At 37.0% G+C, this 19,594-nt stretch overlaps 1 protein-coding gene across 1 annotated transcript in view; it reads left to right on the top strand.

The window, feature by feature from the left end:
* CPNE8 (copine 8) overlaps positions 1 to 19,594 on the top strand; it is a 189,005-nt gene that overhangs the window by 52,983 nt on the left and 116,428 nt on the right. Inside the window, exons 2-3 of the mRNA XM_018552507.1 lie at positions 5,784 to 5,799; positions 14,545 to 14,625. Of these exons, the coding sequence (XP_018408009.1) occupies positions 5,784 to 5,799; positions 14,545 to 14,625 (97 nt within the window). The remainder of the gene's footprint in view (positions 1 to 5,783; positions 5,800 to 14,544; positions 14,626 to 19,594) is intronic.

The following is a 19,594-nucleotide window of genomic DNA, read 5'->3' as shown; positions in this document are numbered from 1 at the left end:
GATTTTGAGTTAGTATTTCCATGTTTATATTTTCACATTTTTCAAGTGTGCTCTTTCATATTCTTGTTATGATATGTAGATTTGTAGATTAGAAACACGAGGGAGCTTTCAGTGGCTTAAGTAGGGTATACACTGTTACAGTTTTTCGTTCAACCTGTGGGCTGAAAAAAAAAATATCAGTTTCCTCCATCCATGCTGTTTAGTGTGGATGGATGTTTCTACATCATTGTGATAGAGGCCATCGGCCGCCGTCAAAATACCCGAACGGTGCATGCAGCTGTTTGGCTACAAGTACCGTTCAGTCGAAAATTTTGAATCTGGCTCTTTTAATCTTCTAATTGAGGGATGCCGGGCGGAAGGATGTTGACCGGGGAACCCACTGTACAAATTTCGAATAGTTAATCAAGAACCAGCCAAAAATCACAGTGTATGGCGGGCTTCAGTACAATCACTTCCTGTGCATTGTTTTCAATGAGTAGAGTGACTTATACTTGCATTGCAAGAAAGAACAACTGTAAGGCCTGGTCCACACCTGGGCGTTTTACAATGCGTTCCTACGCGCTGTAAAACGCTCAACATGTGAAAACCAATAATTACCTATGGGCATGGTTTCCACGTATTTTTCCCACGTTTTTCAGCGTGTAGGAACGCGCTGAAAAATGCCTTACGCCCAAAGAAGCACAGGAGCTTCTTTGGGACGTATTTGCCGCGCGTATCCATTAGGATACAGCCGCATAGTGCTCGGAAACGCGAGTTTGTCGCGTGTTTCTTTGACTGCAAATCGCGATAAAAATGCGCAGCACGAAATGGGCGGCTAACACGCTTATTCCATACTCCCAGGTGTGAACCCAGCCTTGAGCACAACTATAAAAGCAGGAAGTAGATCCTGAATAAGTAATAAGTGAATTTGACTTAGTCCATGTACATATATGATTACAAATTTTACACTCTTTAAAGCATTCACACAATTTGAAAAAGTAAATTATCCATTTTGAGGCTGTCTGATATCCTTTCCAAATTCCATCTGTGCCCTGCCTGCTGCAGGCTTTCACTGAAGCAAGCAGAATGGAACTCGGTGGTGCTGTCTGTATGGTTCATTGAACTCTATGGTGCTGCACTTCTGAAATATACATATGCATTTTGAAAACGGAGGCAAATTAATGGGATGTATGCCATTGCTGACTTCCAATTCTGCAAATGCTAGCTACCTGTCTGTCATGATGCCTTCTGTCTTCTATGCCTTGAGTCACTAACCCAGAACGCGTATGCAAATAAGATTTGACTTTCCTAATATGCAGACTTGTGCCTGTATCTCATTGCGTGCCAGCATAACAGCTAGGCAACTGGCATTTTTAACTGAAGATCAGCTTTGGAAGCCCCTACATTTCTGTTATTTCTATTTTAAATGCTCTGAGGTGGTAGCAGGGAGGTAAGCTGATGGCAGTGTAGAAATATTTGAACAGAAAATAAAAGTTAAAAAGTATTACAACCATCAGTACAGGTAGTACTACATTGAATTCTGAATCCCAAAGATATAGGTGTTTTCTATTGTTAGAATATTTAGCAAATAGTTCAGCTTTATTCACAAACTTCAATTAGTAAAAAAAATATATATAACCCTTTGTCTCAATATGCAGAAAAAAATCCATAAACAAATCACAGTATGAAACATATATCCCCTGCACAATATTTTCTTTTATCTTACATACAATATACTAAGTATGTCCATTGTAGCTTATGCAGACATAAGCAAGACCAAGAATAAAGCAGAAATCAGAGTTTGTGCAAATCAAAAGTGAACTGAGGTCATGCAAGAAAACTAGGTAGGCTATGGAGGTTAAACAGGATATTACGTGAGGTGCCTCCAAAAAAAGCATACTCTATACCAGGTGGAATACCCAGGGAGTGACTATCATTAACTGACACTAGAAATTTGAAAATGTCCCTAGCTTAGCAAGAGATTAATAAAACAAATCTGAGCAGTCAAACTTTATATACGTATGAGCAGAAATGAAAGGTGACCACATTTACAAGGCATTTAAATACGAAATCCAGTTTTGTTTAAACTAGTTCTTGCAGTGGGGCTAGCCCCACACTGCAAGGGTTAACTGCTTGTTTTGGTCTAATAGACCTGCATTAGACCTAAAACATCATGGGTCCTTAGACCCTCTGGAGTCCGGGGAAGAAGGGGCTGTGGGGAATGGTCTACCAGCCAGGCAGGACTAAGGATCAGGCGAGTATTTCATCTTTTTTTCCACCCCTAAACAAAACGAGCACTTAACCCTTGCTGTGTGGGCATAGCCGCACTCCAAGGGTTAATTGAAAAGAATCCTGGAATTCCTCTTCAGTTAATAATTAGTCAACTGAGTTCACTTATTCTTGATATCTAGGGTGTTCACATTCTTGATACCTCGTTTTTTCACATTCTTGACACCTCGGGTGTTCACACAGATTCAGTGTAGGATAACTTCTAAGGATAACTAGTATTTTCCAAAAATCTCTTTGCCTGTACTGAACTTTTTGTAGGGTAGAACATTTTGCTTTTGGAGAACAATTTGGGGAATTACACATTACTTTAATTAGAAATCAGGTTGTCCCAGTTCTAGGATTTGACATGTTTACTGCAGGTTTTATGATGAATTAGGTTAAAAATCTGGATGTTGGTAATGCTATTGATTTGTAATATATTTTTATTTTTCTAAAGCATTCAGTACAGTTCCTTATAGTAGCTTGGTACAGAAGTTTGGGATATAAGGATTAGTAGACAATATTTGCACATGTTGCAACAAACTGGTTAAAAGAAGACAAAGTGTAGTCAATAACAGGGGGTATTCTTAGTGGGCTAACGCTAACAGTTGTGTGATATGATATATTGAAGAGTATTTAATAATGTAAAAATGTAGCAGTGCAACGGCAAGCTTTTTACAGCCATTGTTAAGAATGACTGTGTTGACTATGTTTTATTAACAGTAGTTGAGCTTTACCTGTCAACGAGCTTTAGGGTCAATTAATTAAGTAATTTTTACTGTATTATTTTATCTCAATTTTTTCTATCAAAGTGTTCAGTTTACATACTTAAATATACAGGTTTTCAATTATTTGTTGTGTAAACCATTACTTCTACTCCCAAAAAAGGCCCTGTTTTCTGCTTTCTTCAATAGACACTTCACAGAATTTCGCAATTAACACCAACCATAAGAGAAGTATAGGGGTCTTTGTCACTGGCCTTTTTCTGAAAATAATTGTTGCCTGGCTGGATTTAATATTTTGAGTCTTAAATCTCAATGGATGCTCTAAATGAGTGTCAGAAAAGTCTCAGCAATCCTTATCTACATGCTTTTTTCCAAGTCAGTGGAATTGATTTACTAACGGCAAATGGGCTGTTCACTTTGCAAGGGAATTCTCACTTTGCACTGTAAGTTTCCCCTTAGCTTAGTGAAAGAGGTGCTGACTTCCATCATCCAAACAATTAGTTTCTTTGCACGTGATTGGGTATTCTTGCCAAAGTGAAAGTTTACCACATTTGCTAAGCTAAGGAGAAACTTCCACTGCAAAGTGCAAATATTTTTACAAAGCGAATAGCCTATTTGCATTCAATAAAGTTGGCCAGGAAACTAACACTTTCAAAAAGTAAGGTTGACAATGGCAGCCTTCTAATGAAGGGTATACTTAAATGTGCTGTTCAATAACTTTTGTGAGAAGATTTTTACATACTGAATTACATGTGATTGTTGCAATTAAATGGTAACCATATGATAAAACAATTTAGAGGGAACAGCCCGTTTGGGGATGGCTTTCCTCTATTGCAGGAAAATATTATGAATGAGGACTTCCTGTTGTACAGCATAAGTAGTGTTTCTTTTCTGTTGAGAATGTTGAATGCATTAGATACCCCAGGATGCTATGCTGGTAGCTTTTATCAGATTTTGGAGCAGTGAAATATAACAACACTGCATACATTATGCTTTAGTGAATGAACTCTTTTTTTTCTTCTAGAAAGTAAGGTGCGTTATAATATGTATGTAGTTATTGTAATCCTGTACACTTTTAAAACTGCTATAATTTATAGGCTTGCAGGACTGGTGTCATGATTCCTTGATGTCTTCTCTGCCTGGCTCCCTACTTTCTATCCTCTTAAATACCCTTTATCATTCTTGCCAACCTATCCTGATCTTTTCACCTAACAAAATAGCCACACACTCCTCACACTGATGGCAACACCATTGACCTTGTATTCTCCCACTGTGAAACGAAATCCTTGCAAGACTTTACCCTGTATGATTCTGCCCTCCAGGTTGCCAAACTGACTTGTTACATCACTTTAATTAACAATCCCTCACTCAAGTCCTCATAAATCCTTTTCTCTCTTTAATTCTCTACTTCCTCTCTCCACCTCTACCGACCAACTAATTTATTTTCCAGGATATTGCTAATGTTTTGAAAAACAAGATAAGAAAGTCAAGAAATCTGCACTGTCCACATATCTACCCCTATTAACATACCATGTCTACCACCACTTTCAATATTTTTTTAACCCTGTTGCTACAGAGCAGGTTGCTAAACTTTTCTCTGACACCCACCTAGCCATCTGGCCCCTGGACCCTGTTCCCTCACAACTACTCTGGTCACCCTCTTGCTCTAGTTTACATTCTCTAACCCACATCTTCAATCTCTTCTTCTCTACTGGTATCTTTACAAAAAACCCACATTAGACCCTACCAGCCTGAACAACTTAAGCCCCATCTCTTAGCTCCTATTTATTAACACTCAGCTGAAACTGCCCTTACTCACTAATGACTTACTAACTGCTAAAATCAATGGCTACGACTCCGTGCACATACTATAAGACCTTACTGCTTCCTTTGATACAGTTGACCAGCCACTCCTCCTAACAAAACTTGACTTCTTATGCCTCCAAGATTCTCCTCTTTCCTAATTTTCCGTCTACCTATCTCAGCACTCCTTCAATGTCGCCTACATTTCAACCTCATCCTCTCCTCTTCCCCTTTAATAGGGATTCCCCAAGGCTCTGTCCTTAGACGCGTTCTATTCTGTATTTACACCTTCTCCCCTGGTCACCTGATAGCTTCCCATGGCTTTTAATACCATCGCTTTCTGATGACATATTGATAAGTGTCTGCCTCATTTCTCTGCCAATCCGTCCACTGGCTTCCCGTTTTGACCAAGAAATAAAATTAAAAATATCGGCAACAGCTGAAAAAGCCACCCACAACTCTGCCCTGAACATCACCAACCTAATATCACTTAGTCTCAAAATATCACCCAAAGCATTCTCTTCATGCCCACTAAGAACTCCTGCTATTTAGCTCTCTCGTCACCTCCTCCCATGCTCACCTCCAGGATGTCTCCAAAGCAATTTCCATCTTCCGAAATTCTCTTCCCTAATCTCTCAGGCTATCTTTTACACTTTCCGCCTTAAGGCAATCCATGAAAACTCTTAAACGTAGCCTATGTGACTTCTCCCTAAGATCTGAATTTTTGCTTTCTTCATCAACTCATCCCCTTTCAACTTTTAATTTTGTATCACTTGCCCCTCTCTTTTTATTGTAAGCTCCCATGAGCAGGGCCCTCCTAACCCCCTTGTATTGTTTTGTAACTTTACCGTCTCCCTTTATTTTGTAAAGTCCTGCACAAACTGTTGGCACTATATAAATCCTGCATACTACTACTACTACTACTACTACTACTACTACTACTACTACTACTACTAATAGTAATAATAATACAACTTTGTTTAACAATATTCTATTTTTCCCATACAGGAACCTTTTGGACAGAGTAATATCAGGATGCAGTACATTTTAATTGGACTGTAGAAATACACAATTTTTGTTCTTAATTTTTTTTTCTAATACAAACGTTTAAACAACTGGTGCTAGTCTCGAGATTATTTGTCAGATCATCACTGCAGTTTTCATTTTAGTACACTACAATATTGTTTGGTGTTCATCACAGATTAATGTATATGTTTTTTTAAAGGTTCACTTCACTACTTCAGAGAATAATCTGCTAAGTTATCCTCAAGATTACTGTTTACCGTGTATTTTCTCTAAGCACATATTTTCAGTTACTATTAGGAATGAGTGAATCTGCTCTGGTTCTATTTGTGGGGGATTCATAGAATCCTGTCTGAAATGTGTAAAACCTGAACAGCAAGTTGCATCAAAGTCTATGCGGGGTTAGGGGGATCCTGCTGTTAAATTCCGACAATTTTGGGGGCTAATAGGCAATTTATTGTCAAAAAAAGGCATAGGGAGCTGGGCAATGCCATTGAAGACATTTAAAAAAGATAACCCACATTATGCTGAGCAGGGTCAAGTGGGGACTTAAACATCTGCAGAATTCTCCTATACCCACTCTGCTCTCTCCAGCAGCATCCCCCCCCAAGGTGGGTGTCTCTTCCCTAATTACCCCCATACACAGTGTCTTAAAGGAGAACTATGGGGTAACCTTTTTTCCCATAGTTCTCTTCAGGATCACGGGAGGACATATACCAATGTACTCACGCCATAGATCTCCTTTAATGCCAGCTTGGTAAAATTTCTGGCTTTGCATTCCCTGTTTCAGAAGTGGCCTGTGCTACACCACAGTGGCAAGTACATATTTGCAATAATCTTGCCCAGAAAGCCATCCCTTACCTTCACTAGTATGTGGACCATAACATAGATTGTGGTCGCTGTTAATGGACCACAATGCCAGGACCACAGTACACATGACCACAGATGCTTGGTCAAGTAAGCATATGCAGGGACACTACTAAGCCTTCATGGCACGCAGGGTCAATTTTCTAACAGCTGAGAAAGATAAAGGATGGGGCACACTGCTGGTGGTGCTGCCATGTGTCTTTTTCCTGATGTTCATGGACTCTTTCCCTGATGACATCTGTACAGTCATCTATTTTTGCAGATCGCACTGGACCGGAACGCAGGCACTGGTGTGCCATGCATTCTGGTGCAGGTGATTGCACTGCAGGCAGGGGGCGTGGCTGCATACCATTGACTTCAACACACTGCCACGCCCCTGAATGCAGGAAGTCGGCCAGAATGCAATACAGTGCGTTCCAGAAGCTGACCACTCTGGGACCCACTGTTTATGGTGTGAACCGGCCCTAAGGGCTATAGTTCTGGTATTTTTTTAAATCAGTGTTTGGGGATATGGCAGGGGCATGTGGAGTGAGGTGTGTGGTGTTTTGGGTGCACATTGTTTTTACATTGTTTTTTCAAAGGATAAAGTGAGTTGATGTGAAAACAGCTCTTGAACAGACTGTCAACAACAACTTACTGATGAACTCTACACACCCAAAGCTAAAAGTTAAAATTAAAAAAGGGAAAAGACCCCAATTAATAGAAAAAAAGTTAAGGTGTTGCCAACTGAAGACTTGGCTATCAATCAGTTGTTGTGGACAGACATTGATCTTGAAATGGATTTTTGGGCATACAGATCTCTGTACACAGACAGGGCACATAAGAAAATGTACCCTGCCACTGAAATTCAAAGAACTAGAGGTTAACCAAACCTCTAACTATAAGATTTAACATGGTAATATGGTAATAAAGCCTATTTTTATTTTAACCAATTCTCAGTTATTGAAGATGTGCACTCTTTTGCTACCTACATGATATTCACTAAGGGCTTATGTTTACCTTAACAGATCTGTAAGTGCCTACAAGCCCTACACTAACCTCTCCCTTTGCAATTTATCAGTAGCACTCTCTAAGCTTTACCTATCACAGCTAAAGCACATTGTCAGTATGGTTGCTGTGGCCTTTTATAGTGAAGAGACTGCCTTATCCAAAAGCTGCCTCTTTGGCCCTTGTAAGACAACTGACCAAGGATCAAAGGCCAGGCAGTGAATTATGGTTACAAAGAATCCAGTCTGATGAATTTCTGCATTAGTTTGCCAGGACTGTGAACCTCAAGCATGCAGGGTTCGCTTCAAACCCCTGTTGGCGGCAAAGCTGAACCTCATCCCTAGTTATGATGGCAACAATTATATTTTTGATGTGACCTTGGAAATTCTGCACTTTTTCATCTTTTTGATTTTGTCTTATGTATAGATATTTGTAGGTTAGCTAGTAGGCTGAGCCCTCTATGGCTGTGTGCAATTAATTTGCCTCTCTCTATCAACTGTTGAGATTTTAGCCACATAGGCAGTGCACTGGTTTCTGATTTAGGGACTTATAGACCTGCACTATGAGAAGAAGCAGTAAAGCTCAAAAATTGTGTAGCACTGCAAAGAAAACAACAACTACATCTGTAATGAGAAGATTTTGCTGCCCCATGATACACTATATTACCAAAAGTATTGGGACACCCCTCCAAATCATTGGATTCAGGTGTCCCGAGAAATTTCCTTGCTACTAAATATTCCGCGGTCAACTGTTAGTGGTATTATAACAAAGTGGAAGCAACTGGGAACAACAACAAATCAGCCACGAAGTGGTAGGCCACGTAAAATGACAGAGCAGGGTCAGCACATGCTGTAGTGCACAGTGCGCAGAAGTTGCCAATTTCCTTCAGAGTCAATAGCTACAGAAACAAACAAAAGGTTCAAACCGACTTTCAAGTGAAGGCAGTTCAAGGGTTAACTCAGGATGGGGGCAAACCACAATGGTGGAAATTTAGAAAATGCTTTATTCTAATAAATAATGCGGAATACACACAGCCAACAGCTTGCTGTCAACTAATTAAAACCAATGACAATTCAAGCTGACTATAAATGAATTAGTGATTGCTAGGATATATGAACCCTTAATTTGCTAAACATACAAATATCCTCATTGTAAGTAACAGCTTGCAGTTTGGATCTGGACACTCCAGTATACCTAGAGTATATTGATCTGACATAGGGTATTGATTTCATAAGTATCTCATTGGACCAAACAAACATTCAGAGATGATTTGAGGCTCTACAGCTGAGTAATGCACAAATAAGCTACATTTTTGTTAATAGTTAAGGTACTTGAATGCATTTTTGAGATTTAACTCCTGTTTTTAGTGTCACTTTAAGTCTTTGTTTGCATTAAGAGTTTATATTAATCAATAGTTAATATGCTTTGAAGCTGTATTTTTTATAAGGCTTTGTGGACCAAAACTTAGATTTACAAAGCTGTTATGCAATAGTTTTATGAAACCATACAGGTTTTTAATTAGATATGATATCATGTTTTCTTTTAGTATTTTAATACATGGAATATGCAAATGTTTAAAATTGGAAAAGTAAGGTTTTGAATCACTCATACCTGTTTACACACTATTCAAAACCAAAATGTAAACGTTTTTTGGGTGTCACTTAACAATACCACTACATTGGACCTACAGTTTGTTCGCAAGTAATGGCACTTTGTTTTTAGTAGTCTGAAAGTTTGAATACTAAAAGTATAGTACAGTATAGTACACATTTTGAAAGCTCAATTTCCCAGCAGTTTCTAGAAACTTATTAAATATGTGTAAGGCTTAATTTTAGGTCCACCCTGTTTACAAAGACATATAATTTCTTGGGTATACTAACATAGATAGAAGAAAATAAGTAATTATTTAGTCATTATTTATTAAAGCTATTCAGCTGTGAATCATGATTGCATGCATATTGTATCTGTTTGCTGTTCATCTGATCACAATTTTTTCAGTGACTTCCATGAAATTGTAGTTAATAACTTATTAATTAGAAAGCCTTTTATTGCATGTATCCCTTTGGAAATGGCATCTCTGAAAAGAGTAGTAGATAAAAAATCAGATATTGTTCTTCCTCTAAGTCATATCTTTCAAGTCATCTGTCATGCCACAGTGTTAAACCACGCATTTTGCAACTATCTTTGTTAATTAAGTGGACAGTCATTTAATTAACTAAGATCCTCAATGCCACTATGCTCTTCATTCATTACACATATCTTTAAAGGCTTCAGTTTTTTTCAAGCATACTTCTGTTTATCATTTTAAACTGTATGATATGCATATGTAGTGCCTTTGTTTTTGGAATGTGATTGTTCAGAGTTAATAACTGCATAAACAACATCAATGTTCACCGTTAAAGGGAATCATCTGCTTTCACATTCTTGGTCCACTGAAACATGGCTGATGGCATTGCCAACGAGCCAATGAATTTGAGCAACTTTGTTATGATTCGCAATGTTCCCCTCATTCATTAGCTTGTTAGCAATGGTGTTTTCCGCCGATTTTTCCCAAAATAATCTGTCGATCAGTTGGCGACCATTTTTGATAATGTCAAGGCCACAGTTTTTGGGGACATCACAAAGCTATCATCAATGTCAAAAATAGGAGGTATGTATTCCTTATTTAAAATATGTATTTGTGGTGCAGTGTTTGTGTTCAGCTGTTAAGTTTAGTACTAAAATATTTGTAAAATAAACTTTGTGTACCATTTAATTGCCTACAGTGGTTACCATACTGTGTAAAGAGCAGTGATATTCACATGTCTATAGTAGCCAATCATGAAATGGCTTTTATTAGTAAATCCACTTTACACCACTATAATACTTTTTCATGAATTACTATACAGAACCGCCATTTATACAGTGTTATTATAATGACCTATTTTTGTAAATTGTATTAATGTTTGGGTTATCTAGTAACTATTTTCTAGATCCCACTATGACAGCCTACATTGTACGTAAGTAATTGGTACATTAAAAGGACAGCTACCACTAAATGTAAAGCCTGCTGCTAATATAGTAGAAAATGTTTGGCATTAAAGATAATATCTAAACAGAGTTTTGTAACTTTTGAATTGTAAGGACTAACCACACTTTGTGATCTAATACTGGCTTAGGCCTGTGTTATTGAAAAAGTTTATTGAAGATCATATACCAGATACCACATGATTCCGACAGATTATGTTTGGTATGTTAATTTCAACAGTTAAACTGTTATTGTTAACTGAAATATGCTTTAAGATTTTTAAATAGCAGCAGGGTTTAAGTTTAGATGGGGCTAACCTTTACTATTGCTTACTAATAATTTATGCATTGCTTATTGGTTATTGATTTTTATCTATTAATGATAACCCTAAACTGTAATTGCATAGGTCATACCAATGATGCCAATTATCAGCAAACTGAAGTCAGGGCACAGTAAAACCAAATCCCTTCTCTAGTGGAAGTGAAGGGAATAGACATGTTTGTTTTTTAGGATAATACCAGTTTTAAAGTGCTTAATCAGTTTCATGTTTAAAGTTAATGTTCTGAATTTGTTAGGCTTATAATTCCAGGAAAGATCCTTCACTTTAAAATAAATCTGTTTATTAGGCTTCACAGAAAGATTTCACTTGTTTTAACATTTTAACATTTTAATATGAGTTATCTGGGCACTCCTACTCATTAGGATATCTGCAGGTAAATGAACACTTGAACTGCACAGAAAACGTGCAATGGGCTTGATTTGCTAAAGGCAAATAGGTTGTTTACTTTGCAAGATAAATTTGCTAATTGTGAGGGAATTTTATTTTAGCTTAGTGAATGTGGTGAAAAGTCACTTTGCAAAGAATACCCACCCATGACTAAGGAAAATGTAAAGAAAAACAGTATTTTTACTTGCACATAATTGGATGATGGAAGCCAGCAGCACTTCACGTAAATCATGAAGTTAAGGGGAAATTCCCTTGCAAAGTAAATCGTATGGGTATATAGTGGGGCTTATGTGCGGTTCACTTGCTCCCCTTACCAATTTACCACATTGTGAATAACAATGTAAAAAAATGAATGGCACCAGGTTTAAAAAATCTTTATTTGAAATATAACAAACTCTTTCCCTACTAAGCAGTTGATTTCATTTTTTTATTATATAAGTCTAAGGGGTTCTTTATATCTCTCTCTTGCTGGCTTTACCAAATATTAAAAAACCCTATCAAGGGTTAAAGAAGAACTCCAGGCAAATGACAAATAAACCCTTGCAGTGGGGCTTTCCCTGCACTACAAGGGTTAAGTGATCATTTTAGTATAGGGTCTTAAATAGGAAATATATACTCATCCGATCCTTGATCCTGCCTGGCTGCAAGGCTGCCCCGCAGCCTCTTCTCCCCTGGGCTCCGGTGCATTAAGCCTCACTGATGTCCTCACGTTTAGTAAAAGTCTATTGACTTGCATTGGACGTGAGGACATCAAGGGACATACCACAGCCAGAGCACTGCAGGATCGAGCATCGGGTGAATACATATTTTTTATTTTAGACCCTAGACTGAAACAATCATTTAACCCTTGTAATGTGCTAGCCCCAGAGCAAGGGTTAATTAGTAATTTGCCCAGAGTTCTTTACATTTATAAAGTAAACTCTCTCACATTAAAAGTGAGAAAAGATCAGTTGCATTAGTGGCAGAGAAGTTAAGTTATTTTTTAAAGCAACAGAGTCACTTTAATAAATCTAAGCTAATCAGATGATTCTTTTATAGTCAGTTGTTTAGTTTTCTTAATTTAGGATAGGTATGACTTCATAGTTCACAAGTACGATGGAAGTCTGAATGCGTGTGTATCATAATAAATAAACCATTTCTGTTCTTTAGACCGTTTCCTCATGCGTTAGCACCCAAGCCTTGCATTTTATTAAACAGGTGTAACTTATTTGTTCCATGTTCTTTACAATTTCACTGGATCCCAGTTCATATTGTATACATACTTATAAGATGAAAGCAGTGTGTGTGTGCATATTGTATTTAAGAAAGACATTTTGTTGTTTGGATTGCTTCCTAATGCCCAGCCATCATTTATTATCATTAAGTTGTTTCAGGACCCAAGCCAATGTTACATTACAGTTACCAAGAGTAACTTATTTGTGCCATGTTCTTTGCAACTTCCCTGGGAACAATCATGTTTATTATTTGTTACATTATACTGCATAAATCGCCTAAGAGTGGCAGCATTATTGGTATGGCAATATTAATATATCAAGGGATTTTGATTCTGCTTTGCTTTAAATTGAATTATAACTGCAACTGTTGGAGTGGTAGGATGGGATTTAGCATTTGGTTTTCCAATGTTCCAATTAATATGTCCCTGTGTTGCTAGGTAAACTTGTGTGTATAATTTAAAGCTCAGCTGCAGTCAAAACTTTTTTTTGGGGGGAGGGGTTGATTTTATTGCTGTATGTGTCGCCATTGTAGAGATTGTACAGATTTAACAGCCATTTGTAATTCGATTTTTGTTTTGTCCTGCCCTACTTAAAGCTGAACTTCAGCCTTACGTTTTTATTCCACAATTGTAGCAAGTCCTCTCCTGTGTTAAAACTGAGTGCTCTAAATTCCTCTTCGTCTCCACAATCTAATCTTTTGAAGCTGCAGCCTTCTTGAGCCTTTCTGAATTTTATTTAAAATAACACATCCCCAGCATCCCTTTAGACATGTCTGCAACCAGTCAACCAGTCAGCTAAATGCAAAGTCTTTAGTAACCTGTGGCCAGCAGGGGTAAGCACATCTAAAGAGATCCTGAGGATGTGTTCTTTCATACAATTATTTTGAAACATCCAAGGCAAAAAGTTGTAACGTTTACAGAAGCCTGACAGCCCCGCCCACCAAGAAGCAGCAGACAGACCCAGTGATGACATCACAGGGTCTCAAAACTGGCATTTCTTTCATACAGTAAACTTCCGCTTTAAATTCTGTCCCTCAGCATCTAAGGCCTTTACTATTTTCAGAAAACATAGTGACTATGGGGTGAATACTGAATGACTGATGTCTTTATTTAGAAAGCTATTATATTCTGACTGTGTGTGAATATTAGTTGGAAGTAAAGATCTTGTGGTTTGACAAAAAAAAATGTAATGTTTGCATAAAAAGAATACAGCATGTATGTCTGTAGTGCTGCAATTAAACATTGTTGTAGAGATGACCTTTTAGCTACGCCTGACATTTCCTATGTACAGAAAAGGAAACATTTGTCGCAGTGCTCAACTATTGTAGCTCACACAGCAGGCAAAATTACAGCTGACAGAATTGTCTAGTTTTCTAGGCCAGAGCTGAGGTAGAGATAGTGACTCACTAGATTTCAGCCTAGTTATATGTGAATGGAAGTAAGGAAAACAAATTACCTTACAGCAAAAAGATGTAAAAATAATGACCATGTGTACCAGAGGAATGCCTGGTGAATGGGTCAGACATACCCACAAGGGAGATTGAAAAAAACTATTTATAACATCAGAACTGTCAGTTAATTTTAAGCAGTAACATTTTAATTTAGTAATCTGATGTGTATTTGTGTGTATGTTTGTGTATGCATGTTCTCAAAACAAAAACTTGCTATATTATTCCCATTATATCAGAGTGGTGCATGAACTCAGGTACTGCGCTGGACCATTGTGTTAATACCAGATTATTGAGATGTATATAAATACCATATTTTTGTTGATTGTTAAAACGTTAAAAAAAATACGTTGCATTGTTCTTGTTCTTTTGACTATGAAAATTGTGTACTAGATGTAAAGGTTACATATGGTCTTGTTATGTACACTTTGTATATATTTTGCATCTGAGTAACCATATGTAAACAAAGAGTTAGATAAAGTCATAACACTCATAAGAAGGAGATTAATAATGTTTTCTTTCCTGTTACAGTATGTGTATTGTATACACAAGGTATTGGAAACAAGGAATGGAGAGAGGTAAGTTTTGATTTTATTTCTACCATTATGGGTTAAATTGTATATGAAAAGTTTTCAGTTTTTGACTTTTATTTATAAGCAATGATTAAAACAGATAGGGAGTGTCTTGAAAATGGAAATGAACACAAAGCACAGTATGTTAATTTTCAAATGAACACTGTTGAACTTAAAGTCAGGTAGATACTGTATAACGTATGAGGGGTAATAATCAGTACTACCTGGTTATCTGTGCTTGTAAAATAAAAATCAGATATAAAAAAAATAAAAGTTGACATAAGAAGGCAGAAAAGGCACTATACCGAACCAAGAACTGCAAGGGTTAAGGGATAATGGGATTTTTTAGCAAACTTTAGCAAAACACAGCTAAAAACCTTTCTGAATCCTGTGTTCTGATCTTCCTATTTAATATTTCAAAGTATAAGCTTTTAGCTGCACCACCTGGGCAGAGCCACCAGTGCCTGTTCCATTATTCACCAACTTCTGATCAAGCAGTTGATGTTTGTGCCATGCTGATGATGGGGACCCACATTAGGTAATAATGGCAGTCCTCCAGTACATACTAAAATTGACATACCCTTTAAGTCAGGCTTAATTTACAGCAGTGGTTTCAGTGCTACTGCAGTTAATTCTTTTTTCTCTATAAACATATATCAACTACAGAGTAATCACTTATAGAGCTTGATTTACTAAAGGCAAATAGGCTGTTCACTTTGCAAGAGAATTAGCATTTACGTGTGAATTTCCCTTAGTTTAGATGAATGTGATAAAAACTCACTTTGCAAAGAATACCCAAGTACGTGCAGGAAAATAAAAGTTTTTTTGCTTGCACATGATTGGATGATGGAAGTCAGCACAGATTCACATAATGCACTAAGCTGAGTGTCTGTTTACTGAACAAGGATGCAATGATAATTTAGTCACTTCTTGGTTAAATATGTTTCTGATATTTTTTGTTTTATTATTAACAACATTAAAGAAATGAAATCAGGCAATGTCAATGGTGTGATTGTGATTGATACATGCCAAAATATTTCACTCTTTAGCAATGGCACTGTGGGAGGAATTGAAAAGAAATAAGATGTTCATTATTATAAAAAGTTATATATAAGTTATCTCAGCACAGTGGACAGTATCATTTGAAAGCAAAACTCTCACATGGTGTGTAAGCAGGGAAGTCTGTTTTGTGCTGATCTTTACCGCAGCGCTGAATACTGAAAAATGGCCTGGATGGGAAGGGGGTTTAACACCGCGGATGTCAACTGGTTAATGCGTTGAGGGCCTTTCAGTATTTTTGGCACATCTACATATTTTTCCCGTTGTTCAAATTTCAGGTTAATCAGTACTTTCTAGGCTTACTTAAGCTTCTTACTGCCAGTTTCTTTGTTAGACGTGTTCTTTTTTCTCCTTCACACAGTCTTTTAATTTAAAATGAGCATTGATACATTCAAATTATTGTTCATATAATTTTTGCACTATTATTATTCATTACTAGTATTCTATTAAATTAACTCAGAAGATACAATAATTATTCCACCTTAGATTTTAAAAATGGAAGACGAAAAGCAACTGAATTTTTTTATTTCACTTTTTATGTATGGAATAAAGTAGTGTGCCTGAGGGTGACACATGAAGTCACATTGCAGCTCGTAAGATTTAACATTCACTCACTCCATAGTTGATGATGGACACGCTAACTCTGGACTCAAAATGTGTGAATCTACCTTGCTGTTTGTTTCAGTGCTAGTTGAGTTTTGTAAGTTAAAGTAAAGGTTAAACAATGTATTACTTACACTTGTGCAAAGAAAAGAAATCAAATGTTTTACACCTTTTTTCTCTATATATACTGAAAAAAGATAGTATACTGTATATTGATTAAAAAATATGACTTTGCTAGATAAAACCAATGGGGGACGTAGGCTCAACATTAACCACTTGGGTCCCCCTTTTCTCCCTAAACCCCCTTAAGCCCCAGAGTGTTATTTCCATGCATGATATCTTTTTTTTGTCTACCCCAAAGTATGACACAATTACTTTTACAGGACAGATTGGGCTTTAATTTGGTAGCCAATTTAAATACATATATTTTATTTTCTTGGTTTTTATTTGAAAATAAATAGTAAAAAATTTGAAAAAAAAATAATTTTCCTTTAATTTCCCCAACACACTTACACAATTTGTTGATTATGTGTTATCCCCAAAACATAATCAACAAAGTCTACTGACTACAATTACAGTATATCGCATTAGTGTGACTTTTATGTAACATAGCAGAGATATATATTCCCCTTTTGGTGCTACATTGCAATACACTTAGAAGGAAGAAAAAAGGTTTGCTTAAATTGGTGGCGTGACATTAGAATAAGATTAGGTTGGGTTGACGTGGGCACAATTAGTTAAATGGGGACTTTTTGACAGGTTTGTAATTGCTAAAAATTGTAATGTTTTTTTCTATTTTTGTGTAAATTTGTTTGGGCTCTGGAGGTCAGTGGAGACCAGATCCAGCCCACTCCTTCCCATGCAGCTGTAGAGGAACAGATCACTTCTAATAGTAATATATTTTTGCCTGCAATCAGCCAGCAATAGATCGCTATAAAGCTATAACAGTGATCTATTACTACAAGGAGGTGCTTGCGTAATCTTAGTAAGTGATGTGACACTACCCTTCTGATGTAAACATTCGCTTCTACAGTACGCTCCTATGGAGCCAGGTTAACATCTCTTAGTTGAGTGTAGGCGGGATAGTTATCATTAAGGGTCATTTGCAGATGGTCCTCAAATCATAGTTATTGGTATCTGGTTGCAGTATTTTGCATCTTCTAAAACAGCAACCTAATCAAATCAAAGCATCCTCACTTTAAGTTCCTGACAGTTTTCTAGATAATGTTGTGATCATTTATTGCCTTACCAATTTGATCTTGTACATAGATAGAAGGGCCAGTTGACTAAAATGTGTTTTAAACTATTATTTTAACTCAACATTTTCTTACCAAAATGACCAATTTACAAACTCAGACATGACATAAGTGTGTTATTGGTATTTTGTTCACTTAAAATGGATGTTTAACTATTGAATACCTTTATTTCTCATTAACTGACACTTTAGCTTTACCTCAGATGGCTTGAGTTTCTGCTGTCCACAATAGACATCCTTATGAAGCTTTGCAATTATCACCAGTCTGAATCTAGTGGTATTTTAAGGAGTGACAACTTATGTAACAATCTTTATTAATTGATCCCACTGGCCAGTTAGTATGCCTAGACAGCTCAGATGTAAACAGTTGACATTTCAAAACTGGTGGCTGTGGCAAACTGTAAAACAAATGCTGTATGTATGTTTAAAGCTAATCCCTGTGATGAGACATTGAAGGGGCAGCTGCACTCTGTTAGAGTTCTAGTGCTTCCTTTCCCAAGTGTAGCTGTGCAGTGACTTACAAGAGGCTGGTTCCAAGACAGAAGCTAGTTGTATGTAAAATTAATTTAGTTCTTTTTACATATTTATATACTCCCTTTAAAGTAGAACTGAAGCCAAAGCGGTTTCTTTTTTAGTTTTTGGATAGAGTAAGGGAGGGTTATAACCCTTGTCAGCTTTTTTTGCCTACTGTGTCTCACTGGGGAGATTTACCTTCACTTCCTGTCCAATATCCACAACAGGAAGTGATAGGAAATCCCTCCAAAGCGAGCGACATCCCCAGTGGTCAGTAGGGTCACCAGATCTAGTGTCCCCATTGGAAGATTTCTCATCTATTCCTGTTCTGATGGCAATCCAAAACTTGGGATTTTCTTTCACTTTCTATTTAAGTGATAATGGTAATTAGGACAAAGAGAGACTGAATCTCCCTAATGGGGACACAGGCAGCACTAAAAACATTACAGGTGTTCTAATCCTTCTCTACTCTATCCAAAACTAAAAGAAAGTTTTGCTTAATTTGCAATTGTATGTTTTCCAGCTCTAATGTGAGAATAGTTAAGTATTACTGGTGCTTTAACTTGTTGTAGATGTGCAATATTCTGTGAGCATAATTAAAACAAGGTTTTCTGTTTTGGGACAAAAAATAGCAATAAATAAAACCAGCTTGGGTAGTTTGGACATCTGAATTGTAGTGATGACTCAATCGGTCCACACTGTGATAAAATATCCCGTTAAATCTTTGAATGTTAACTAATAATGAAACTAAGTAGGCTTTTAAAGCATTATTTCAAGTATGCACATTGTCATCTATGCACTCTTACAAAAGGTTTTAATATTAGCTTATGGGTATTTTTTTAAATGCCTGCTGTGGTCTATAAGTTGGTCAATGTACAGTTTATCTTCACATTTTCCAGTTAGGGAATGACAACTTAAACACAAATCAATATCATTTTAAATAATAGAATATTATTCATCTCATATTCTTGGTGATCCATATACAGTGCTCAGCATACTTTTAGGATCCTGCTTATTCAGTTGTGGCCTAGTTAACACTATTGCTTACTTTAGTATTAGTTGAGGAATGCAACTGCTAAAGGCAAACTATAATGCTTTGGGTGACTTTACATTTTTAAGGTTTTAAGTTTCCGTTTAAACTGATGTTTTCTACCTTTTTTTAAATATATATATTTTAAATGTTTGTCTTACACATGCATATTTGAAGAGACCTTCTAACCTTTCTTATTCAGAGCAAAATGACAGGGTGTCCGTAAAGCTCACCCCCAACCTAGTTATATTCACCTTCATAGTGCTACCCTGTCACTCCTTCTTCTGCTGCAACCTCCACTTAATACTGGGGGTCTGCTAGAGTGGAAGCTTGGAGAAAGCAATGGCATTATCCCTTCCTTCATGTATTCTCATACCTAGTAAATGGTAGCTAGACCAAAGCACTACATCATTAGAGGGGGTCACATGCTCCCCCATACCTGGAAACTACTGGAATTTTGCAGCAACTGATGCCAATGAAGGAGCACTGTGAAGTTCAAGGGGGGGGGGGGGGCG

Source organism: Nanorana parkeri, unplaced genomic scaffold (assembly GCF_000935625.1).
Source record: "Nanorana parkeri isolate BGI_ZX_2015 unplaced genomic scaffold, ASM93562v1 scaffold90, whole genome shotgun sequence".
NCBI classification, from domain to species: Eukaryota; Metazoa; Chordata; class Amphibia; order Anura; family Dicroglossidae; genus Nanorana; species Nanorana parkeri.
This window is presented reverse-complemented; position numbering and strand designations above follow the sequence as displayed.